Source organism: Mobula hypostoma, chromosome 3, assembly GCF_963921235.1.
Source record: "Mobula hypostoma chromosome 3, sMobHyp1.1, whole genome shotgun sequence".
Lineage (NCBI taxonomy): Eukaryota > Metazoa > Chordata > Chondrichthyes > Myliobatiformes > Myliobatidae > Mobula > Mobula hypostoma.
This window is the reverse complement of record NC_086099.1, coordinates 112082600-112108955: the sequence shown is the minus strand read 5'-3', so window position 1 is coordinate 112108955 and position 26356 is coordinate 112082600. Positions and strand designations below refer to the sequence as shown.

The following is a 26356-nucleotide window of genomic DNA, read 5'->3' as shown; positions in this document are numbered from 1 at the left end:
TATCATGCAGGAAATTGGAGGCTTAAATTGGAAACAGATGTTCTCAGAAAAGTACGGAAGAAATGTGGCAACTGTTCAGGGGATATTTGTGTGGAGTTCTGTATAGGTACATTCCAAATGGGACAGGGAAGTTATGGTAGGGTACAGGAACCGTGGTGTACAAAGGCTGTAATAAATCTAGTCAAGAAGAAAAGAAAAGCTTACAAAAGGTTCAGAGAGCTCGGTAATGTCAGATTATAAAGCTAATAGGAAGGAGCTTAAGAAGGGAATTAGGAGAGCCAGAAGGGGCCATGAGAAGGCTTTGGTGGGCAGGATTAAGGAAAACCCCAAGGCATTCCGCAAGTATGTGAAGAGCAAGAGGATAAGATGTGAGAGAATAGGACCTATCAAGTATGACAGTGGGAAAGTGTGTATGGAACCGGAGGAAATAGCAGAGGTAGTTAATGAACACATTACTTCAGTATTCACTATGGAAAACAATCTTAGTGATTGTAGTGATGACTTTACACAGACTGAAAAACTTGAGCATGTAGATATTAAGAAAGAGGATGTGCTGGAGCTTTTGGAAAGCATCAAGTTGGATAAGTCGCTGGGACCAGACGAGGTGAAATAGTTGCCACAAGAGGACACAGGTTTAAGGTGCTGGGGACTAGGTACAGAGGAGATGTCGGGTTAAGTTTTTTACTCAGAGAGTGGTGAGTGTGTGGAATGGGCTGCTGGCAACGCTGGTGGAGGCAGATAGGATAGGGTCTTTTAAGAGACATTTAGATGTCTCATGGAGCTTAGTAAAATAGAGGGCTATAGGTAAGCCTGGTAATTTCTAAGGTAGGGACATGTTTGGCACAACTTTTGGGGCCGAAGGGCCTGTATTGTGCTGTAGGTTTTCTATGTTTCTATGTAACTTACCAACCACTGAAGTAAGACTTACTGGTCTATAATTTCCTGGGCTATCTCTACTCCCTTTCTTGAATAAGGGAACAACATCCGCAACCCTCCAATCCTCCGGAACTTCTCCCGTCCCCATTGATGATGCAAAGATCATTGCCAGAGGTTCAGCAATCTCCACCCTCACTTCCCACAGTAGCCTAGTCCCAGAGACTTATCCAACTTGATGCTTTCCAAAAGCTCCAGCACATCCTCTTTCTCAATACCTACATGCTCAAGCTTTTCAGTCCGCTGTAAGTCATGGAATGGAAGGAAAATAAAACAGGGATTTTTTAGGATTCATACAATGTAATAGGTCAGTGTGGATTTGATGAACTGAAGGACCTGTTTCTATTCTGCATTACACTGTGTCTGCCTTAAGATATCAGAACCATAATGAGCCAAGTCATTCTAGAAAAAAGGGGCACAGATATTTAAGGAGAAAGAGGGGCACAACATTCTTTATGAGATTCAGAAAATATTAGGCTCATCACATATGTCCATTTTTAATAATTTATCAGTCTAGCTACCAAAATTCTTGAATTGGTGCTCAGTTTTTCTCGTCACAAAACTGTAACTAACTATTGCTTGAATACACCATCAGTAGTCTTTATTGGGACCTGATTATACAACTTTGAGCTTTTGATGAGTGTGTTCTATTTAACCTCCCCTTCAAGTCTCAGTTTCACTTGCAAAACCTGATTTTAGTACTCATTGTCACAGCAAACCATTTGGCTTAAATAATTGCAGGTATTGGATGACGCTTTCATGTCTGAAGTGACATTTCTGGCATGATTCAAGTAGATCTGTGTATATTTGCAAGACTAAAGGTGGTTATAACACCATCTATAGAATTCAGCTCAAAGTTATCAATAGCTTCTGCAGACTTTTAGTGCGTTACAATTTCATGGTTACTGTACGGTACTTGTGACTGACTACTACTTTTCTCAGTGTAGCTTCCAGAGGCTTTCATAGAATGATCTGTATTTAGATTGCTGTAAAGCTTGTAAATAAACAAAGAAGAGTCTGCTCACTGTGCACGGGGATGTTTGTTTCAACTTGCTTTTTAAATTCTTTATAAGCATGATGCTTTCTGAAAATACATCCCTATAAAAGCTTTTTGATTCTGTTAGAGCAATTTGAATGAAGTGTGAATTTTTCTCTTGAGGAGAATGTACCATCTCTTTCTAGTGCACAACTTTTCTATATCTGATAAAGCAAATTTGGAATTACTTTGCTCTTTGGTCCCCTGATTAAAATGAATGTGTTTTCCTTAATTGGAAGAAAATTAAAATAGATTCTGACTATTCCTGACGAAGAGTCTCGGCCTGAAACGTCGACTGCACCTCTTCCTAGAGATGCTGCTTGGCCTGCTGCGTTCACCAGCAACTTTGATGTGTGTTGCTTGAATTTCCAGCATCTGCAGAATTCCTCTTGTTTTTCTGACTATTAAAACATTTTTTTCTATAGCCCTTTATATTTACAAGCTCAGAGTGTATGATTCACCGTTGAAGTGATCCATCATTATCAAAAGGTTTTTTAGGTAATTTTGCTTGGCTACTGCTGGTGTTGTGGAATATATATTTTGACCATTGAATATACATAATACTCCACCTGTGCTTATTTTGTTTTCCCTTTTGTTAGTTACCAATCCCCTAAAAGTTGCATAATATTAATTGTATGCTTTCTTCACTCTCCGACCCATGCCACCATATCATTGTGCTGCTGCACTTCCATGGCAACTGGCCAATCCATCAGCCTGCGGTCCTTCAGTTCAGACAGGTCTAACACACCAAGCCATGGTCCACACTACAGGGACAGTGCCATGATTGAAGAATTAATCACAGCCACAAGTAGCCAGGTATGCAACGATGCCTCTCTGGTATAGACTATATAATACGTGTCATTTTAATGTCCACTCATGCATGGATTACCCATAGCCAAATTTTAAACTAAATAAAGCTCACCATTGCTGGTTTTCTTAGTTCAAAGCAAATTTGCAGATTATGTATATTTTCAACTTCTACCAAAATTTAAAAAATAATGAAGAAACAATGCATTTTTACATGTATACAGTACAAACAATGCAGGTTTTTATTGATAAAGATTGTTATTATATTCCTAAAATGATAAATATCAATCCATTTTAAATGTGAATGTCTTGTGAAATTGACCTGTATTTTTAAATGTGTTCAGTAGTTCTGAGTTAATTTATTGGATCAAATCAATAGTTTCACTACTGTGGCTTTAAAAGGAAGTGTTACTTTGAAATTACAGGTAGCTCTGGCAAAAGGCCCGGAGAAGGACTCCACACATCGCTTAAATTGGGAAACAGAGAACTTGGACAATGTGGCACTCTCTTCCAGCCCAATACATTCAGGGTGAGATATATAAACACATCTGACAGACATATAGAAGGTGCAGTCGTATGTCTGTTTGTGGAGGCAGCTGAAATATAAATCTGATGCAGCATGGAAGTATCCATACATTGATCTTAAGTATATTTTGATTCTGCATTTTTACATTCCAAATGAGAAAGTGACATTGCTTATTAAAAAAACATTCATCTGTCAAGTACTAAATTTCACATATTTCAAAATCAAAGTTTAAAAAAATATAGATTTTGTAAATTGTAAGCAACCTATTGGAGTGATGTTCAGATGATAAACAAGAGAGAAACACAGTGTGGTAGTGTACAGGTGAAACCCCAATTTAGGACATGCACTTTTCATACAGGAAGTCGGTACTGCTGACCTTAATTTGCATATTTAAACACTTTTTTCATGCTTCCATCTTGTTTAGTATACTCACATAAACTCATGTAAAAAACATGAAACTTAAGAATTTAAGTTACAGATTTGATTACAGTTTATTAGAGTTAAAGAGTCATAGAAAACTAGCACAGAAGCAGGTCCTTTGGCTCATCTAGTTCATGCCGAACCATTTAAACTGCCTAGTCCCATCAACCAGCATCTGGACTATAGCCTTCCATACAGCTCCCAGCCACGTACCTATCCAAACTTCTCATAAGTACTGAGATTGAAATCACATCCAACATTTGCGCTGGCAGTTTATTCCACACTCTCACCACACTCTGAGTTAAGAAGTTTCCCCTCATGTTCCCCTTATGCATTTCACCTTTCACCCTTAACCCATGACCTCTAGCTGTAGTTTCACCCAACCTCAGTGGAAAAAGCCTGCTTCCATTTACCCTATATATATCCCTAATAATTTAGTATACTTCAATCAAATCTCCCCTCAATCTTGTATGTTTGAAGGAATAAAGTTCTAATCTACGAAATATTTCCCTATAACTCAGATCTTCCAGTCCAGGCAACATCCTTGTAAATTTTCTCTGTACTATTTCAATCACATTTACATCTTTGCTGTAGGTGGGTGACCAAAACTGCACACAGTACTCCAAATTAGAACTCACCAACATCTTAGATAACTGCAACATAACATCCCAACTCCTGCACACAAAACTTTGGTTGATGAAGGTCAATATGATGAAAGCTTTCTTTACAACCCTATCTGTGATGCCAATTTCAATGAATTATGAACCTATATTCCCAGATCCCTTTGTTCTTTGGCACTCCTCAGTGTTCTACCACTTACTGTGGAAGACCTACCCTGGTTGGTCGTCACAAAGTGCAACACCTCACATTTATCTGTATTAAATTCCATCTGCCATTTTTCCATCTGGTCCAGACCCTGCTGCAAGCTTTGATAGTCTTCCTCACTGTCCATTACACATCCAATCTTGGTGTCATCTGTAAATTTGCTGATCAAGTTAACCACATTATCATCCGGATCATTGATATAGATGACAAACAGCAACAGATTCCTGCAGCACTCCACTAGTCATGGGCCTCCAGTAAGAGAGACAACCATCTGCACCACTCTCTGGCTTCTCCCACAAAGCCAATGTCTAATCCAATTTACTACCTCATCTTGAATGCCAAGTGATTGATCCTTCTTGGTCAACGTCCCATGTGGGACCTTGCTAAAGTCCATGTGGACAACAACCGCAGCCTTGCCTTCATCAGCTTTCCTGGTAACATCTTCGAACAACTCTATAAGATTGGTTAGACACAATCCACCATGCACAAAGCCATGCTGACTTATTTCCTGGAGTGTAGGATAATGAGGGGAAATTTAATAGAGGTATATAAAATTATGATGGCTATAAGGCAATAAGATTTAGGAGCAGAATGAGGCCATTTGGCCCATCAAGTCTGCTGCACCATTTCATCATGACTGATCTATTTCCCTCTCAGCCCCAATCTCCATTTTAACCTAATCTGATTTTTTCCTACATTTACAAAATATGCTTTTATTTCTTCTACCAAAGTGCATGACCATACACTTCCTGACCCTGTATTCCATCTGCTACTTCTTCTCCACCTATCTTTATATTGTCTGCAAACTTGGCCACAAATCTTTCAATTCTGTCATCCAGTCATTAACATATAACATAAACAGAAGTGGTCCCAACACAGACCCCTGTGGAACACCACTAGTCACCAGCAGTGAACCAGAGAAGGCTCCCTTTATTCCCACTCTTTGCCTCCTGTCATTCAGCCAATCCTCTATCCATGCTGCTATCATTCCTGAAATACTGTGCGCTCTTCATTTATTAAGCATCCTCATGTGTGGCACCTTGTCAAAGGCCTTCTGAAAATCCAAGTACACAACATCCTTTTTCCTTTGTCTATTCTGTTATTTCTTCAAAGACTTACAACAACTTTGTCAGACAAGATGTTCCCTTAAGGAAACCATGCTAAGTTCAGCCTATTTTGTCATGTGCTTCTGAAACCAAGTCCTTAGCAATTGATTCCAACATCTGTCCAACCACTGAGGCCAGACTAACATACCTTCTTGAAGAGTGAAGTAATATTTGCAATTTTTCAGTCATCCAGAACCATGCCAGAAACTATTGATTCTTGAAAGATCATACCAATGTCTACACAATGTCTTCAGCCACCTCTTTGAGAACCCTGGGATGTAGACCATTTGGTCCAGGTGATTTATCTACCTTCAGACCTTTCAGTTTCCCAAGCACCTTCTCCCTACTAATGGCAACACCACTCACTTCTGCCCTCTGACACTCTGGAGCTTCTGGCATACTGCTAGTGTATTCCACAGTGACGTTTGATGCAGAATACTTAATCATTCTACTGGTGATTTCTTTGCCCCCATTAATACCCTTCTGCATTCATTTCCCAGCAGTCCAATATATATACTCTTGCCTCTCTTTTATACTTTATATATCTGAAGAAACTTCTAGTATCTTCTTTAATATTATTGGCTAGCTTATTATTGTATTCCATCTTTTTCCTCTTTATGAATTTTTTAGTTGTCTTCTATTGGTTTTTACAAGCCTCCCAATCATCTAACTTTCCACTAATGAGAAGGTTAATGCAAATAGGCTTTTTCCACTAAGGTTGGGTGGGACTTCAATTTTCCTTCAACTGTTACACTTTGAGAAATTGAGTGACTGAGGTTTCAATAATTATGAGGAAGTGGCACAGAAAAAGTGTTGAGCATGGATCAGCTGGAGTCATATTGAATGGTGAGACAGGATTTTTGACCTTTTGCTGCCTCTAGTGTTCTTGTGTTTAGATCCCCTTTAAAACTCAACACCCATGCCCCCTGCTTTTGATACTATTACCATGGGAAATAGGTTTTGATTATTTATCCAATCTGTGCTTATCATAAACTTGTACATTTCTATCAGGTTAATCTGCAGCTTCCTTTGCTCCAGGGAAAGCAAACCCAATCTATCCACTACTTCTCCCTAACTAAAGTCGTCCAATTCAGGCAACTTGTTACTGAATCTCCTCTGCACTCTCTCCAACACAATCACATCCTTGCAGTATAATGTGTTGGCAAGAGCTGTATGCAGTATTCCAAGTTGCAACATAGCATCTCAGCTCTTATATTCTATGCCCTGATATGAATGCAAGTATTGCTATATACCTTCTTCAGCATCCCCTGGTTTCTCTGTGCATCAACATTTACTGTACCCCAGCTTCTAAATCCGGGCAATTAATGTTGACTCTTTGTTAATGTTTTAAACATAGTAGAATATCCAAATCCCACCTGTGATTGATAGTATATTGGATAAAGTAGCAATTGTCTGGTGGCTACTTGATGGGAGAGGAGCACAAATTAAGCATCGTGGCCCCAAGACTCAGTTGTGTAGATGAAGCTACACAGTCTCAATTTTAATGAGACGTCTGTTTCACTGCTGTATAAGAAGGTGTTTTTTAAGCTGTTTATCAAGAATTTTGGGATCAGGCTGATGATAATTGAGTAAATAAAGGAAACCACCATCATTAGGAACCTGTAGCAGATCAGTTCTTTGCATTTGTTCGGTACAAAATATGAATCATCTAATAATTTATTTCCAATGAGGTACCTCAATTAAATGACTCTTACTGTGTTTTAGTTTTATTGAATGCTGTAATATTTTCAATGTCTGTATAAGTGACAAGGTTGCTGTGGTTAGATTTATTTCACAGAATATTTACTGTTCCCCTCCTCTATTTATTCATCTCTTTTAAATCTCACATTGCTGCCTCCCACCTTTGTATCTTATCCTTCAGCTACTGGAGCAAGATGGTGCAAGACATAGGAACCTTACAGCCAGCAGGGTGAGAAGACTTTTAACCTCTCTATCTGGACTGGATCTGAACTTGGGGTAGAGTGGGAAGGGACATTTGTCCCAAACATTCAATGTTTTCAAAGTATTGAACAGATAAAATTGTCCAGATTACTTAGCCACCAGCAAACAATGTAGATCTACCCATTTCATGTATTAAGGATAATTCTAGACAGGAGATTAGAATGCTTATCCACAGCTGATTAAGCCTTCATTTCCAGTTCCCTTTGCCATTTGTATTCTAGTAATGTTAATGGGAAGTTTCTAACCCCAAACTGCTTAAACCATGTGGTTTCCTCATTTTTGTTGAGTGTGTCGTTTTCCTGTATGGTACACAGAGAACACAGGTTCTGCTCCAGTAAACTTCAAGGGAAGGGTTTTGTTGCCACGTTGCACCTTTTCTATGTATGTGTTTGATCACGTGGTTCACCTGGAGGGTGTTTGTTGTTTTCCACGTTGCTGGCAGAAAGCAGTGAGCATTAGGCAAAATTACTAGGGTGTCATATCTTAAACTCAGGTAAAAATTAACATTTCTTCTACATACAGCAGGTAAAATATGAACCCACTGTAACAAACATTCCCTCTTTATCTTTTTGCATCAAATATGCTGAAAATGTTTACTTAATCATACAACAGGAATTCTGCAGTTGCTGGAAATTCAAGCAACACACATCAAAGTTGCTGGTGAACGCAGCAGGCCAGGCAGCATCTCTAGGAAGAGGTACAAAGGGTCCTGATGAAGGGTCTCGGCCTGAAATGCCGACTGTACCTCTTCCTAGAGATGCTGCCTGGCCTGCTGTGTTCACCAGCAACTTTGATGTGTGTTACTTAATCATACATTACTTTTGCTGTTTTCTGTTAGTAATAGTAATTTTGAATTGATTCACCATATGAAATAAAGCCCTGTTGGCAAAAATAAAAATGCTTTTTCTTTTAATAGCAACACACACACAAAATGCGAGAGTTTCTCAGCAAGTCAGGCAGCATCTATGGGATGAATTGATATTCGATATTTTGGGCTGAGACCCTTCATCAGGGCTGAAGATGGGTCTCAGCTTGAAACATTGACCGTATTCATTTCCATAGATGTTGCCTGACCTGCTGAGTTCTTGCAGTTTTTTGTGTGTGTTGCTCTGGATTTCAAGCATCTGCAGGCTTTCTGGTGTTTATTTTTTCTTTTAATATTTTGTTATCATAATTTTGCAATGTGTGCTTCTATGTTCTGCCATTTTTTTTAGTCTTACAGCAGTGAGGCAGTACCCTCAACTTTTACCCCCAATGATAAAATTAACTGAGTCGTCAGTATTATTACATTGCATTTTAGGATGATTTCAAAGCTTGAGGCATGCATGAACTTTTGTAGAGTAATTTCTATCACTTCAATATGTTTGTGACCTTAGTAGGAAATTGCTTTTCTGAAAAAAATGACAGACCAAAGGCAAGGTTTGGTATCATGCAATAATTTATTATGGATGATTTTAACCAGAATATTTTTTCACTGAACTGTAAAGAAGACATACTCTGGGTTATCGGATCATAACGCACAGTAATGTTTGCTTTGGCCCTCCAAGTCTATTTCAACCTTTATTTGCCAAAACTAGGACTATATCCTCACCCATTTATGTGTTTGTTTGCAGTTTAAGTTAAAATTATTTAGCTCCAGATTCTGCATCCTCCATTAAGTTAAATTTTATTGTTATCCCATTACAGTTGTCTGTTGTATGTTTTTTTACAAGGAGTTTAATAAAAAGTAGGTTTAATTAAATTAATTTGATTTAATTAGATTAATTTACAAATTTGTCACATGTACATCAAAAATACAGTGAAGTAGGTCATTTGTGTTAATGAGCAGCTCAGTCCAAGGATGTGCTAGAGGGAGCACAAAAGTGTTTCATGTTTCCAGCGCCAACACAGCCTGCTTATAAATGAACATGTACATCTTTGGAATGTGGAAGGAACCCCATGTGGTCATGGACAGCGGTGGGAACTAAACCCCGATCGCTGATTACTGACCACGTAAAACATTGAGCCAACAGCTATGCTGCTGTGTTGTTTGAGACCTGCTAACCTGCTTACATCACCGATTGCCCATTGATGACAAATCAAGTACTCTTCCAATCAGTATTGTTATGGGAATGTGAGACTTCATTTCATACCCTGGCAATTGAAAATCAATTAACAGGTTACATATCACTATTTACATCACCAAAGAGACATCTAATCTCTTCAATTTAATTTGATGAGTTCTTCCAGGTGGGATTCTCAATCATTATTGGTGACTGGAATCTAATTAAATGAATATGACCCTGGGGAGTGTTTTGATTCCCTCTCACCCATTGAACTCATGTTTTTTTCCAAGGCACCCATTGTCCCCTTCAACATTTTTTGCTGTTCTTCTGAAACTCCCTCTTTGCCAATTACCTTGAAAGCCACCAGCATTAAAGATCAACACTAATCTCTGGTAACAGCTGTTTTTCACACTCTGCTTATCACACCATCAAGTGACTTCTCAAGTAATTAATTTTCTGCTGCTTTTCTGTGCCTGGCTTTCCATGTATTTAAATGCATATTCTGTTTCAGCTATTCTTCTCCAGTCCCTGACAGTGAATCAAGGTGAAAAATTGCATTTTGGATTTGAGTGTGGTTACGTTTACATCGTTTGCTGTTTCAACAATCTCTAACCTTGGCACAAAATCCCTTCACTGCTTTGCCAATTATGGATGCATTAACTGAGACAAATGCAGGTTTCATTTACAAATACTTAAAACAATAATGTTTTCTAGCCTGGCAGTCAAAGGGCACATCAAGATAGTGCTGCTAATGTAACTAGAGGAATGTTGATCTCGACTTCAGGTACTGTCTGTATGGAACTTGCACCCACATCCTAAAGCAGTGCTAGAAGATTAATTTTCTATTGCAGCTTTAGTGTACTGTAAGTAATGGCAAATGGAAGTTGATGGTGATGTGAAAGAGTTACAGAGAATAGAGACAGGAAGAGGTGAGGACAGGCCTGAACGGATTCCTCCCAAAATATAGTGTGGACCTAATGGGTCAAATTCTTCCTGTGTCATTGTGAGACTTCCATTGGCTCCAAATTATTGTTCTTTTAAATTCATAGTAAAAGAAATGGATTTGATTGTACTTGGGTCGGTGGGAAATAGGGGAGAGGGAGAAGGAGAGGACAGAAGAGTGACAGTTGATACTAGGAGACTGAGACTGCGTCCACATTAGACCGGATAATTTTGAAAATGCCGGTTTTGCGTTAAAACGATAGGCGTCCGCACCAGGTGTTTTTGAAAATACCTTTGTCCACATTAAAACGGGTATTTGGACGAATCTCCTCCTACTGGGCATGTGCAGGACACATCTACAGAACTCACCCGTTTCGACGAGTACGCCCGACTCCGACAATTTGGACCAAGCAACAGGTGATGGCTGCAACATGTTTGGTGTCGAATCTCGCCGTGAAAGACTTGGTGAGCGCTTGTCCAGTTACAGACCAGAAAAACTTAAAAGGCCAAACAACGGGTAGTTGTTGGTTGTCGCGCAGGAGGACTTCAAACTAAAAAAACAAATCCTGGAGCGTATGGAGGCAACCGACAGGGAGTTCACAGACAGTATGACCCGGCTGATGACAAACATTGAAAAGCTGACTAACTCTGTTGCAGAGAGATTTGCAATGATGAGGAATATGGTGGCTCCCAGCCAGTACTTTTCACCACCACAATACCAGCCTCACAGCCACTACAATAGCTACACATATAGACACATAGACCCCCGGGTGGCCCCACCAACATCCTCCCCACTCCCACAGAGGGGTCACCCTGGAAACATTTCCTACAGCCATAGTCTCTTCACCGATGAAAGGGACGACAGCTACAGCTAAATGCAATAAGGCTTGTTACTGGGGAAAAGTGAAATTTGCTGTTACCTCGTTTGTTTGCCTTTACTTTTGCCATGTCTTTCTGTATTATTTTGCTGTATTTAACGTGCAATAAAACAAGTTATTGGGCAAAAGTGATTTTATTTTTACCTGAGTAAAAGTGAAACTTACAATTTTCCTTTTTTGGCCTTAACATTTTCATGTCTATGCCAAACATAAGCTAGTCATAGTTATACGTTATTGATCCCAGGGGAAATTGGTTTTCGTTACAGTTGCAGCATAAATAATAAATAGTAATAAAACCATAAATAGTTAAATAGTAATATGTAAATTATGCCAGGAAATAAGTCCAGGACCAGCCTATTGGCTCAGGGTGTCTGACCCTGCAAGTTTGACGGCCACAGACAGGAATGACTTCCTATGACGCTCTGTGTTGTATCTCGGTGGAATGAGTCTCTGGCTGAATGTACTCCTGTGCCCACCCAGTACATTATGTAGTGGATAGGAGACGTTGTCCAAGATGGCATGCAACTTAGACAGCATCCTCTTTTCAGACACCACTGTCAAAGAGTCCAGTTCCATCCCCACAACATCACTGGCCTTACGAATGAGTTTGTTGGTTCTGTTGGTGTCTGCCACCCTCAGCCTGCTGCCCCAGCACACAGCAGCAAATATGATAGCACTGGCCACCACAGACTCGTAGAACATCCTCAGCATCGTCCAGCAGATGTTAAAGGACCTCACCCTCCTCAGGAAATAGAGACGACTTAAAAATGACTACTACTTAAAAATGACGTTTTGGAAGTAGTGACAATTGCATCTGTTGAATGTTTGCAGAAGCAATACATTAATAAAGCAGCTTGTTAAATGTATAAAACATGTTATCTTGTATTTCCTTATGAAAATAGTGTTATCTTGTATTTCCATACAATGTTTACAGTAGGCTGTTACACATCTATTGTCAGAGAAGTACTTGCATAAATAGGTAAACTACCTTCATACAAGCAAGGACAGAAAACAGGGCAAAGTGAGTATACTTACTTATTCCGTAAGCTATGGGTCAAAGTATTTGGTGAGTACATTTCTAAATCTTCTGTCTTGTTGCCGTCTGTCCTGAAATTGTTAGGTTGTGTGGGTGGGTTGAAATTAACATAGACAATAAAGTAAACAACACACGCATGAAGCCGTCCGCCATTGTTGTTGTGGTGTTGGAGGTTGCGTTCAAGAAAACAATTAAATGCCGCACTGCCGCCACCATCTGTTCCGGCACATCATGACAGCGTTTTTAAAACGAGCCGGTTACCCCGTACACACTATACCGGCCATCAGGCGTTTTCAGATTTATTCACGCTGGAGAACGTTTTTGAAAAGCTCCATTTTCGGGGGAGGAAAATGCTGTTTCAGTGTGGACGGAAGGTCAAAACAAAGAGAAAAAGCTTCAGTTACGGATTTATCCAATCTAGTGTGGACGTAGCCTAAGTTGTCAAAAACATCCCTGTCAATTAAATAAACACTAAGTTCACAACCCTATAATAAATGTAGTTTTATAGTGTAACTGTAGTTAATTTGCAAGAATTTTATTTGAAAAGCATATATCATCCCACAAGGATAATTTTCACTGAGAGTATGAAGAGCATCAATAAAGCAGAGCAATGGCATGACATTTCTTTTTATAAACTTGATGCTGAGACATAAAGAATTAGAATTGCTGACACTGTTGGTAATGTTTTATTACAGTTTTCGTTGAATATGCAGACAGTTTATCAATGTGAAATCTTGCTTGACATGAAAGGTCTGGATAGAGTGGGTAGAAACATAGAAAACCTACAGCACAATACAGGCCTTTCGGCCCACAAAGCTGTGCCAAACATGTACTTACCTGAGAAATTACCGAGGGTTACCCTTAGCCTGCTATTTTTCTAAGCTCCATGTACCTATCCAAGAACTCTTAAAAGACCCTGTTGTATCCGCCTGCACACCATTGCCGGCAGCCTATTCCATGCACTCACCGCTCTCTGCGTAAAAAAAACTTACACCTGACATCTCCTCTGTACTTCCAAGCACCTTAAAACTGTGCCCTCTCTTGTTACCTATTTCAGCCCTGGGAAAAATCCTCTGACTATACACACGATCAATGCCTCTCATCATCTTATACATCTCTATCAGGTCACCTCTCATCCTCTGTCACTCCAAGGAGAAAAGGCCAAGTTCACTCAACCTATTTTCATAAGGCATGCTCCCCAATCCAGGCAACATCCTTGTACGTCTCCTCTGCACCCTTCCTGTGGTTTCTGCATCCTTCCAGTAGTGAGGTGACCAGAAATGAGCACAGTACACCAAACTGGGCCTGACCAGGGTTCTATACAGCTGTAACATTACCTCTTGCCTCTTGAACTCAATCCCATGATTAATGAAGGCCGTATGCGTTCTTAACCACAGTCAACCTGCGCAGCAGCTTTGAGTGGCCTATGGACACAGACCCCAAGATCCCTTTGATCACTGCTAAGAGTCTGCCATCATACTTGACCTACCAAAATGAACCACCTCACACTTACCTGGGTTGAACTCCACCTGCCACTTCTCAGCCCAGTCTTGCATCCCATTGATGTCCCACTGTAACCTCTAATAGCCCTCCACACTATCCACAACACCCCCAACCTTTGTGTCATCAGCAAATTTACCAACCCATCCCTCCACTTCCTCATCCAGATCATTTATAAAAATCACGAAGAGTAAGGACCCCAGAACAGATCCTTGAGGCACTCCACTGGTCACCAACCTACATGCAGAATATGACCCGTCTACAACCACTCTTTGCCTTCTGTGTGCAAGCCAATTCTGGATATACAAAGCAATGTCCCCTTGGATCCCAGGCCTCCTTATTTTCTTAATAAGCCTTGCATGAGGTACCTTATAAAATGCCTTGCTAAAATCCATATGTGCTACATCTACTGCTCTACCTTCATCAATGTGTTCAGACACAGCCTCAAAAAATTAAATTGGGCTCATAAGGCACGACCTGCCCTTGACAAAGCCATGCTGATTATTCCTAATCATATTATGCCTCATCAAATGTTCATAAAACTTGCCTCTCAGGATCTTTTCCATCAACTTTCCAACCACTGAAGTAAGACTCACTGGTCTATAATTTCCTGGGCTATTTCTACTCCCTTTCTTGAATAAGGGAACATCTGCAACACTCCAATCCGCTGGAACCTCTCCCATCCCCATTGATGATGCAAAGATCATTGCCAGAGGCTCAGCAATCTCCTCCCTCGCCTCCCACAGTAGCTTGGGGTACATCTCGTCCGGTCCCTATGACTTATCCAACTTGATGCTTTTCAAAGGCTCCAGCCCATCCTCTTTCTTAATGTCTGTGTGCTTAAGCTTTTCGGTCCACTGCAAGCCATCCCTAAATTGCCAAGGTCCTTTTCCATAGTGAATACTGTAGCAAAGCATTCATTAAGTACCTCTGCTATCTCCTCCGGTTCCATACACATTTTTCCATTGTCACACTTGATTGGTCCTATTCTCTCACGTCTTAACCTCTTGCTCTTCACATACTTGTAGAATGCCTTGGGGTTTTCCTTAATCCTGTTCACCAAGGCGTTCTCATGGCCCCTTCTGGCTCTCCTAATTTCATTCTTAAGCTCCTTCCTGCTAGCCTTACAACCTTTCGCAAGCTTTTCTTTTCTTCTTGACTAGATTTTCAACAGCTTTTGTACAGCATGGTTCTTGTACCCTACCATCCTTTCCCTGTCTCATTGGAACGTACCTATGCAGATAGGATTGTGTGAGGAATGTTAGGAAGAGGAGTCAGTCGAACATGTAGTTCTGAGTTGCAAGAAGTATGGGATACAGAGAGAGATGATGAGAATTAATCTAAGGGAATTGGAGGTGCAGGAATTCACATTAAAAGGGTTGCTGGGCATGAGTGAGAGAGCACAGGTCAGGGTATTTTTAGCTTTCTTGAGGAATACCAGGGTTTTTTATAGGATATGACAGTTAAGCAGGAATAAGGTGCTAGGATGCCCAAAGATGGGAGGATGAAGTGTCGGTTAGGGTACGTGTATGTGTGTGTGATTGGAAGAAGGGATTTAGAATGTAAGTCTATTGCACACTCCGGAGCAGAAGGTGGCGGTAATGCACCATTAAGCTGGGTGCCAATCGCCATAAAACAAGACGGAGAGAGAGAGTACCTATGCAGAACAGCATGCAAATATCCCCTGAACATTTGGCACATTTCTGCCGTACATTTCCCTGATAACATCTGTTCCTAATTTATGCTTCCAAGTTCCTGCCTGATAGCTCCCCTTACTTCAATTAAACACTTTTTTAACTTGTCTGTTCCTATCCCTTTCCAATGCTATGGTAAAGGAGATAGAATTGTGATCACTATCTCCAAAATGCTCTCCCACTGAGAGACCTGACACCTGATCAGGTTCATTTCCAAATACCAGATCAAGTACAACCTCTCCTCTTGTAGGTTTATCCACATACTGTTTCAAGAAACCTTCTTGAACACACCTAACAAACTCCACCCCATCTAAATCCCTTACTCTAAGGAGATGCCAATCAATATTTGGGAAATTAATATCTTCCACCACGACAACCCTGTTATTAAGACACCTTTCCAGAATCTGTCTCCCTATCTGCTCCTCGATGTCCCTGTTACTATTGGGTGGTCTATAAAAAACACCCAGTAGAGTTATTGACCCCCTCCTGTTCCTAACTTCCACCCACAGAGACTGGGTAGACAATCCCTCTATGACTTCCTCCTTTCCTGCAGTCATGACACTATCTCTGATCAGCAGTGCTGCACCCCCACCTCTTTTGCCTCCCTCCCTGTCCTTTCTGAAACTTCTAAAGCCTGGCACTCTTAAGAAACCATATCTGCCCCTGAGCCATTCAAGTCTCTGTAACGGCCGCAACATCATAGTTCAAGTACTGATCCATGCTCTTAAGTACATCCTGTGGAGAGGATGTTTCTGTAGTGGGTGAGTCTAGGACCAGAGGGCACAGCCTCAGAATTGAGGGATGTTCATTCAGAACAAAGATGAGGACTTTTTTTTTAGCCACAAGGGGCTGAATCTGTGGAGTTTCCATAACCAGAGCTGGTTATGAAGGCCAAATCATTGAGAATATTTAAGGCAGAGGTAGATAGGCTCTTGATTAATCAGAGCATCAACAGTAATGGTGCGAAGGAGGAGAATGGGGTTGAGAGGGATAATGAATAAGCCATGATGAAATGGCAGAGCTGAATGCCTAATTCTGCTTCCAGATCTTCTGATCTGATGGAAGTCCCATTCTTTCAAAGCAGTGGGAACAGAAACATTGTTAACATTAAAATTACAATGCTCAGTTTGCCATAAGGGTACTAAGAGTAATGTTGGTTAACTTTCATACTCAATAATTCAAATTGTGAAGAAAATTAAGAAAATCATCTCCACATTTCTTGTATATAAAGTAACAACAATGGGGAACAGTTTTATTGAAATTATGCTAATTATTTGACAATGATTATTTGCCATTCATTGTTTTCATATCCAATTTATTTTATATTTTTTTATCTACGTGTGCAACAACTTCCAGTAACATAACTAATTTCTTACAAGCTTGCTTTATTTTTCTTTTATTATAAGAAAAGCCTTTAATTACTGACATTGTGAGATTATATAGTGGGCAAGGGGGTTTACTTTGGCTGAAATTGGTGATCCAACTACAAATTGCAAACCTTTGTTCTGATTTCTTCAGGTGTTTGCTCAAAACCTTACTGCGCAACATCATTATTTTGGCATTAATTTTTGTGAATGTTATTTTGACTTTGAGAACTATTGCGAGCATTTATAACCATGTATTTGAAGGTGTAACTTTTTTAAAAAGGTCTCATTAGCAGTTTGCAATAGAGTGCAATTTGTGGACATTTGCCATGTTGGTTTATTCATGTTAAATTTTCCAGCAAGGGTTAATATAATGTATTTAAAATAACCTTAAGTAGAAGACTGCAGAGACTCCGAAAGCAAAATAAATCCAGTACAGATTTCAAATATTTTATTCAGGTTGCATAAACTTTGAACAGATAACATTAGGGAAAAATAAGTACAACCATGTACAAACTCTGCTCCAGTGTTAAAATATAGAAAGATGTAGAAAGGTGCGAGTAGTATAAAGGCCTGCTGAGCTCCTCTGGCATTCTGTGTGTGTTGCTTTGATTTTCAGCATCTGCAGATTTTCTCTTGTTTGGAAGCTGATGACTATTGTTTCTTTTACTTCATTCTTTGGAACAGTTTTGAAGAGTACACAGGTTTAAAATGTTTACTTATTGCAGATGAAATTGTTTCAGAAAACAAATTGCTGTTGTAATGAGTGAATGACCATGACAACCTACCAAATGTTGAAAGTACGAGATAGGGTGGATGTGGAGAGGATGTTTCCTATGGTGGGGGTATCCAGAACTAGAGGGCACAGCGTCAAAATGGAGGGGCGACCCTTTGGAATAGAGGTGAGGAGGAATTTATTTAGCCAGAGAGTAGCGAATCTGTGGAATGCTACACCACAGACTGCGGTGGAGGTCAAGTCCATGGGTATATTTAAGGCAGAAGTTGATTGTTTCCTGATCAGTCAGGGCATCAAAGTATATGGCGAGAAGGCAGGTGCATGGGATTAGGTGGACTAGGATTAGCCATGATGGAATGGCAGAACAGGCTTGATGGGCTGAATGATAAAAGTGAATAATCTAAAGCTCAGTTCGGTTGTAAAAAGCATAACAATACATATTTATTCTATTGCTGACTTTATTTTAGCATGTCATGAAAGCAGTAAAACAATTCTTATATTTTGGTTTACTAACCCAAGTATATTAGAGAATTCTCTAATAATTTGACACTGTTGCCTCTAGAATTTGTTGATGTACTTGTGACCACAAGGAATATTTGTAGGCCTAATGTGAAGTAAATGCTAACACTGGAATTGATTCCTAAACTGGTGCAGTCTTCACTGATTTTCTTGCCATTTGACTGGATAACATTTCGACAACACCTTTTATTAAAGAAATGGAAGCTTTAAGTGATTAAAATAAACAAGTGTCCAAAAGTATTAATGATATTACTTTTACAGTCACTGAATTCATCTGAAGATATTGGAGAATAAGGTGTTCTTCCTCCCATTTTGGCAGAAAGCTGAGAAGAGAAATAAAGGAGAGCAGCAAACAGCTTTTAATACTTGTGATGCAAACGAGTGTTGTACTTGTTGCTAACATCTTCTCCACCTTGTTTTTGAATTATCTACTAATTTTAGGGAAAAAAATTTGCAACATGCCTATTTACTTAATTGATATTAGCCTGTATTTAAGTTCTGTTTAACATAGGTACATAGAAAACCTTTGGCCCACAGTGCTGCGCTGAACGTGTACATGTGAGAAAGCAGCAACTGGATTTGGATTTTAAAAAAAGACAACAACTGGGCTGCAAGATGAAGGCAGGAGGGTATGGAACTGAGGGGGGTGTATCTGGGACACCAGGTAGCAGCGGTGAGCCCTCTGGAGACGTCGTGGGCTTATGAACGAAACGTCAAAGAAGGAGGGTGCCCACCTGATGACCCTGATGACGTACCTACCCTCCCTCCTTGTCACCACTTCAAGCCCACTGCCAACATCGAGAGTGCCGACTTACCATAGGAATTGAAACATCAAGTCCTAGTAGCTCTACTACTTACTTCAGAAATTACCTAGGGTTACCCATAGCCTTCTATTTTTCTAAGCTCCATGTACCTGTCCAGGAGTCTCTTAAAAGACCCTATCGTTTCCACCTCCACCACCGTCACCGGCAGCCCATTCCACGCACTCACCACTCTCTGCGTAAAAAACTTGCCCCTAATGTCTCCTTTGTACCTGCTTCCAAGCACCTTAAAACTGTGCCCTCTCATGCTAGCCATTCCAGCCTCTGAATATGCACACAATCAATGCCTCTTATCATCTTATACACCTCTGTCAGGTCACCTCTCATCCTCCATCGCTCCAAGGAAAAAAGACTGAGTTCACTCAACAGAGCTGCGTTTAGCTCTGTTTACCATACCCTGCTATCACAGATATCCTGTGCAATACTACCACCACTTCTTATCTGGATGGTGTGTAATATATTACTGTATAATATTCTTGCACCACCATCTTATCATGTGAACCTAGAAATCTTTCAAATCTTGTAATCTTTGACTTGTCATAATGTACATCTTATTTTTAAGGTAACTTTTTTTATTCTTTCTTCTATTCTAATATTTCCATATCTATGCAATTATAATGCTACTGTGAAACTGTAATTTCCTATGGAATCAATAAAGTATCTATCTATTGATTGCAAAATTTATAAATCTTCCTCGTTCAAAGTTCTGTGTCCTGCCGCGAATTTCAAACTATACAGCTCCTAGGTTTTGTCCAGTTGCAGACGATATTTCAGCTAGAATCAGAATCAGGTTTAATATCAGACAACACAGTCAAAATGCTGGAGGAATTTAGCAGGCCAGGCAGAATCTATGGAAAAGTGTAAACAGTCAACATTTGGATCTTGACCCAGATCGTCGACTGTTTACTCTTTTCCATAGATGCTGCCTGGCCTGCTAAGTTCCTCCGGCATTTTGACCGTGTTGCTTGGATTTCCAGCATCTGCAGATTTTCTCTTGTTTGTGATCAAGTTTAATTTCACTGGTATATGTCATGAGATTTGTTGGTTTGTGGCAGCAGTACATTGTAATAATAAAGGAAAAACTATGAAATACAACAAAAATATATTTAAAAATGTGACTGAATAAGTAGTGCAAAAACAGAGATAAAATAGTGAGGTAGTGTACAGGGTTCATTGTCCATTCAGATATTTGATGACAGAGGAGAAACTGCTCCTGAAACATTGAGTATGCATCTTCAGGCTCTTGTACTACCTCCCTGATGGAGATAGAAAAAGAACAGGGTGATGTGCATCCTTCATGAAGGATGCCGCCTTTTTGAGGCATTATCTTCTGCGGATGTCCTGGATGTTGGGAGGCTAGTGCGCACGATGGAGCTGATGGAATTTGCTGCAGCTTTTTCCAGTCCTGTGCAGAAGCCTCTCCATATGAGATAGTGATGCAACCAGATGGAATGTTCTCCACAGCACTTCTGAAGAAATTTGTGAGTCTTCAGTGGCATGCAATTCTCCTCAAACTCCTAATGAAATATTGTGCTGTTGCACCTTCTTTGTAATTGCACCGGTATGTTGAGCCCAGGATAGGTCTTCAGAGATGCTGACACCCAGGACCCTGAAACTGCTCACTCTTTCCATTGCTGGTGAGAACTGGTGTGTGTTCTCTCGACTTCCCCTTCCTGAAGTCCACAATCAACTCCTTGGTCTTACTGACTTCAAGTGCAAAGTTGTTGTCGTGACAGCGTTCAACCAGCTGATCTACTCACTCCTATATGTCTCCTCTTCACCATCTGAAATTATGCCAAGAATAGTTGTTTCATCGATATTTATAGATGCTTTTTAAGCTGTGCCCAGCACACAGTTGTGCATGTAGAGAGAGTAGAACAGTTAAGCACGCATCCTTGAGGTATGCCAGAGTTAAGTGTCAGCGAAGAGGAGATGTTATTTCTAATCTGCACTGATTGTGTTCTCCTGATGAGGAAATAATGATATTGTTGCAGAAAGAGATACAGAGGCCCAGGTTTTGGAGCTTGTTGATTAGTACTAAGGGTAAGATGGTGTGAAACACTGAGCTGTAATCAATAACCAGCAGCCTGATATAGGTATTGCTATTGTCCAAGTGATCCAAGGCCGAGTGGGCAGCACCCATTGTAGACCTATTGTGGTGATAGGCAAATTGTAGCGAGACCAAATTCTTGCTTGGGTAGGAGTTGTCTTTCACCATGATGAACCTCTCAAAATATGAGTGCAACCGGGCCATAGTCATGAAGGCAACTCACCTTGCTTTTCTTGGGCACTTGTATGACTTTTGCCATTTTGAAGCAGGAAGGATCCTCTAAATGCAGCAATAAGAGATTGAAGATGTCCTTGTACACTTGTGTGGGTTGCTCTGCACTTCCAGTGTCTCCAGGATAACTTGTGTTCTTGTTACCATTCTGTACACTGCTTTCTAGCTTTCTACTAAATTGGAAAAAAAGCTACAATTCCTATTTCCCACAGTATGTCCAGATAGATTGGTTAGCATTAATAATATCACTGAACTCTTCCGTTTTTATCACTTATGAAGTCTGCTTTTCACAAAAGCCATCAGTTGGAAATGTTATCTGGTGAGATAGCAAGGACCATCCAGATGGAGCCTTGGAATCTACTGCAGTTTCAGGTTTACATGTCTTTGTGGTCATGCGTTGAGTGAATGCTTCCTTTAATTATTTGTGTTCTGCCACACGAGTGCTGCAAACCTCACACTATATTATGATCTCTTACCACAAGAATGAAGTGGATGATAAATGCTTTGTGTTTATTCCAGCTTTCTGGTTAGCTTTATGGTGGATGCTCGGGGCGGATCTATGCGTGGCTGTCGCCATAATGGGCTTCGTATTATCATTCCTCCTCGGAAGTGCACAGCCCCAACTCGTGTCACTTGCCGCCTGGTTAAACGTCACAGACTGGCTACAATGCCTCCCATGGTGGAAGGAGAGGGACATGCCAGCAGGTTAATTGAAGTTGGGCCATCCGGTGCTCAGTTCCTTGGGTGAGTTGCTGAAAATGCAAATAATCTGTACCACCACCAATTTTATCTTTTGCTTTGTATAATATTAATCATTTTTCTCTTGAAGGAAAATCATGTGTTGCTAATTTTGATAAATTGAAAGATACATTCTGAAAGAAATTAAAAGTCTAGTTTGTTTTGCTAAGGGGTAGCCTGCTGATGTGAAAGAACATGCATATCTACAAACCTGATCAGTTTGTATTTTAATCACTTATGGTGTCCATAACACAGATATCAGAAAAATCCAAGATTTGAAATCATGGAGTATAAGAACTCTACAGCACAAAAACAGGCCCTTTGACCCACCTGGTCAATGCCAAACTATTAATCTGCCTACTCCCTGTACCATTCCATAGCCCCTCCATGTACCTACCCTACTTTCTCTTCAATGTTGAAATTAAATCCAAATCCGCTGGCATCTCATTCCACAATCTCACCACCCTCTGAGTGAAGAAGTTCTCTCATACTCCTCTTAAATATTTCACCTTTTACCCTGAACCATGATCCTTAGTTGTAGTCCCACGCAACCTCAATGGAAAAAAACCTGCTTGCATTTACCCTATCTGTACTCCTCATAATTTTGAATACCTCTATCAAAATTCCCTTCATTTCCCTGCGCTCTGGGGAAATAAAGTTCTAACCTATTCAATCTTTCCCTAAAACTCAGGTCCTCAAGTCCTAACAAAATCCTTGTAAAGTTTCTCTATACTCTTTCAATCTTATTGATAACTTTACTATTATATCTTTTCTTGCTTGAAAGCAAAATTTAATTTCATGTTAATAACAAGTTTTATATTGTACATTTCGAATCCTTTGCTTTTTAATGTGGCAAAAATGTGTAATGTATACTGACAAAACAAAGTAATCAAGATGAAATATTTGGTATAAGGACTGACCTACAAAGTTATTAGTGACCTATTCTGAAGGGAGGAAGAATTCTGAATTATCTTAAGTAAGTTGTATTGAAGTTGTTGATACAAAGTTGCAATTTTATATTAGAATATTGACATCAAGAAGAGGTCATTCTTATTTTGATTAACAACCCCACCTTCCTGTCATAACATCATGTCATTTTAATCATTTCTCTCTCCACTACAGTGAATGAGATTGCCTAGTAAATGCTTTAAATCTTATTCTGCAGGTTTTAGATCTGTTACCAATAAAAGTGTTCATGTTAGTTCTAAAACTCTTAAGAATCATTTAACTATTTGCAAGCAACTTAATCAAGCACAAAGTGGCAAAATTATAAACTTGGAGGGAAGACTTTGATCTAATTACGTCAGAAAGAATAACAACTGTAACAACAGTGATGACTTTAACATTTTATTAAATGCTAACATGACAGCTGTTTTGCAAATGGATATTTTCACTAACATTGAAATAAAAACAATTAGTACATGATGCTAATTGGTACATAATTAGTACATAATAAAGTGCTTCTTGCCATTTCCTGTCTTAACTTTACTTTGATAGAGCTTCTAATAGAAATCCATATGAAGGCTAGGCTTCAATAAGCTTAGACCAATGTTAAACAGAGGAAAGAGAGAATTATATACTTTTCACAAATAATTATCATCTTTTTGCCCAGTAGGCATTATTGAATCAGTTGCCAGTTGGTTGTTTTAAGTCTTAGAGTCCAATTAAAATAATTGAATATTTATAAGCATGAATTATTCAGCTCTTAATAAGCAATTAAACATTTGACCACATGCCTAAAATCCCTAATATTATTAGTCTGCCAAGAAAACAAACATTAAAAAAATTCTTATAATTTCAGTTTTGAAAAGCAATAAAAACTTGAGTAACAAAGATAAATTAGGAGCAGAAGTGAATATATGTTGGTTTTATACTTTTCATCTTCTCTCTTTCACTGCTGCTTTGGAATACGCAGTAAGCTTCATCTTCCTAACTCTCCTCCCCCTCTAAATGAGGGAGAAAGCTTGGTTAGCCGAATCCTGCAGCTTGGGCCGTCAGGAACCAAATTCCTTGGGTAGGAGAGACAATGTTCAGTGAAGAATTTATTGGATTCCTTGCTTGCAACCCTTTCCAGTAGTCCTTATTCTTATTTTTTAAACCCCACTACCTTTATTCATTATTTATATATATATATAAATATTTGCTCAAAGTAAACTTGTGATGTTCTGTGGCTTGGTGTTGTGAATGTTGTCATTGCTGGGAATGTACATGTTCAGCACGGTGAAGAAGTGCCTCTGTTGCTTTTCCCCTCCTTCCTTTTGTTAATTCCTCATGTGTCAGTGGACGTTATAAATGTTCACTCGTATTTCCAGGTCCTTGTTAAACTGTGTATTAAGTTGTAGTCTGTAACAAAGTGATTTGGAAAATGAAAGTGGTCTTATAAGAATGTAATAGAAATGTGTTCAAGTTCTTTGTGTTTTGTTATCTATCTATAGGCAAGGATCCTGTAAGGATTTAAAATAGTGAAGTTCTGTGTCTTCATAGTGCTTAACTTTATAAATCCCATAAATGAATTTCAAAACAGTACCTTGCCTATTTGTACATAATGTGGTCTAATTGTCTTTTGCTCTTTATTTCTGTCCTGTAACCTCTGCTTTTCTTCTTTACTTAGTTGCAGCGTTAAATATTAATCATTTTGAATTATTGATTAAGAAAGGCAACTGGAGTAAAGATAAGCAATGACAATATTTAATATATTAATCTATGCCATGATAGTAATTCAGTCTAATTGATTGTATTGGCCATTCATCTCTTTTTTAATGTTAATTTTTATTTCCCAATATTCTTCACACTGATCTTTTGCTGCTGGTTGATGTATTTTTTTGGAAAATATTTTTTATATTTCATATTTTCCCTCACTATTATTCTCAAAATCCCTGTTAATGATCATTATACTGTCAATTCAAACTTGTATATTCTTTCTGTCCATTCCTATCTTTTTTTAAAGTTTTTACTAGAAAGTTCTATTTTTTCTTTCCTTGGCACTGTCAATTCTGCATAGTTCACCAGGTAACCCAAGACCAATGTCATTGGTCTTTGGTCTCCACACCACAGAATGTAAGACTTAGAGTCCCATAGTGGTGGAAAAAGCTTTGCCTGCATCATAATTTAATGATCAGATTGTTGTGTTGCTTTTGTTTTACTGGGTAAAGATGTCAACAAAATAGAGAGAGTATAGAGGAGATTTACTAGAATGTTACCTGGGTTTCAGCACCTAAGTTACAGAGAAAGGTTGAACAAGTTAGGTCTTTATTCTTTGGAGCGTAGAAGGTTGAGAGGGGACTTGATAGGTATTTAAAATTATGAGGGGGATAGATAGAGTTGACGTGGATAGGCTTTTTCCATTGAGAGTAGGGGAGATTCAAACAAGAGGACTTGAGTTGAGAGCTGGGGGCAAAAGTTTAGGGGTAACACGAGGGGGAACTTCTTTACTCAGAGAGTGGTGGCTGTGTGGAACGAACTTCCAGTAGAAGTGGTAGGGGCAGGTTCGATTTTGTCATTTTTTTAAAAAATTAGATAGGTGTATGGACAGGAAAGGAATGGAGGATTATGGGCTGAGTGCAGGTAGATGGGACTAGGTGAGAGTAAGCGTTTGGCATGGACTAGAAGGGCCGAGATGGCTTGTTTCCATGCTGTAATTGTTATATGGTTATATTTTTGTGAGGAATTATGTATTCAGAATGAAGTAGAGACTAGCGTTGGCAGCGAAAAGGAACTGTGATATATATTTTGATGGAAATATACCAAAGGTTCATGCTTCAGAGAGTAAGTTTGTTGAAGAATGTGTCTGGTTGGTATGCTGCGCATGTGTAAGGAAGCATTGATGCAGTCTGGCAGGACAAGTACCTGATTTAGGAAGCAGCTCCAATTAATTTACATCAGCCCAAATTTATATGGATTTCACACCCTAGAAAGCCATGCAAGGTGATGCACTGGTGGAAGCAGATTGAGAGTAGCTGCTCCAGGAAAAAAAACACCTGATAAGTGAGAGATGTTTCAAAACAAAATAGGAGAGTTCAGAGCCAGCACATCCCTATAAGGATAAGAAGCAAAGATGGTAAGATTAGGAAACCTTTTGTTAACAAAAGAAATTGAGGGTTTTATCTGGAAAAAGAAAGATGTACACATCCAGAATGGAAAATTGTTATTGTGTTATTCACTGAGCGTCATATAGTCTGGAAAGGCAA

The 26356-nt window shown here is 39.4% G+C and overlaps 1 protein-coding gene across 5 annotated transcripts in view; it reads left to right on the top strand.

The window, feature by feature from the left end:
• The window catches only part of LOC134344194 (ankyrin-2-like), a 978678-nt gene that overhangs the window by 783532 nt on the left and 168790 nt on the right, over positions 1 to 26356 (top strand). For 2 of the 5 annotated variants that reach the window (XM_063043603.1, XM_063043602.1), the window contains 3 exons: positions 2683 to 2785; positions 3202 to 3305; positions 21951 to 22175. In XM_063043603.1, the coding sequence (XP_062899673.1) occupies positions 2683 to 2785; positions 3202 to 3305; positions 21951 to 22175 (432 nt within the window). Of the gene's footprint in view, positions 1 to 2682; positions 2786 to 3201; positions 3306 to 7535; positions 7584 to 10171; positions 10205 to 21950; positions 22176 to 24084; positions 24184 to 26356 lie in introns of all 5 variants that reach the window. The other 3 variants (XM_063043600.1, XM_063043599.1, XM_063043601.1) reach the window with 3 other exon arrangements.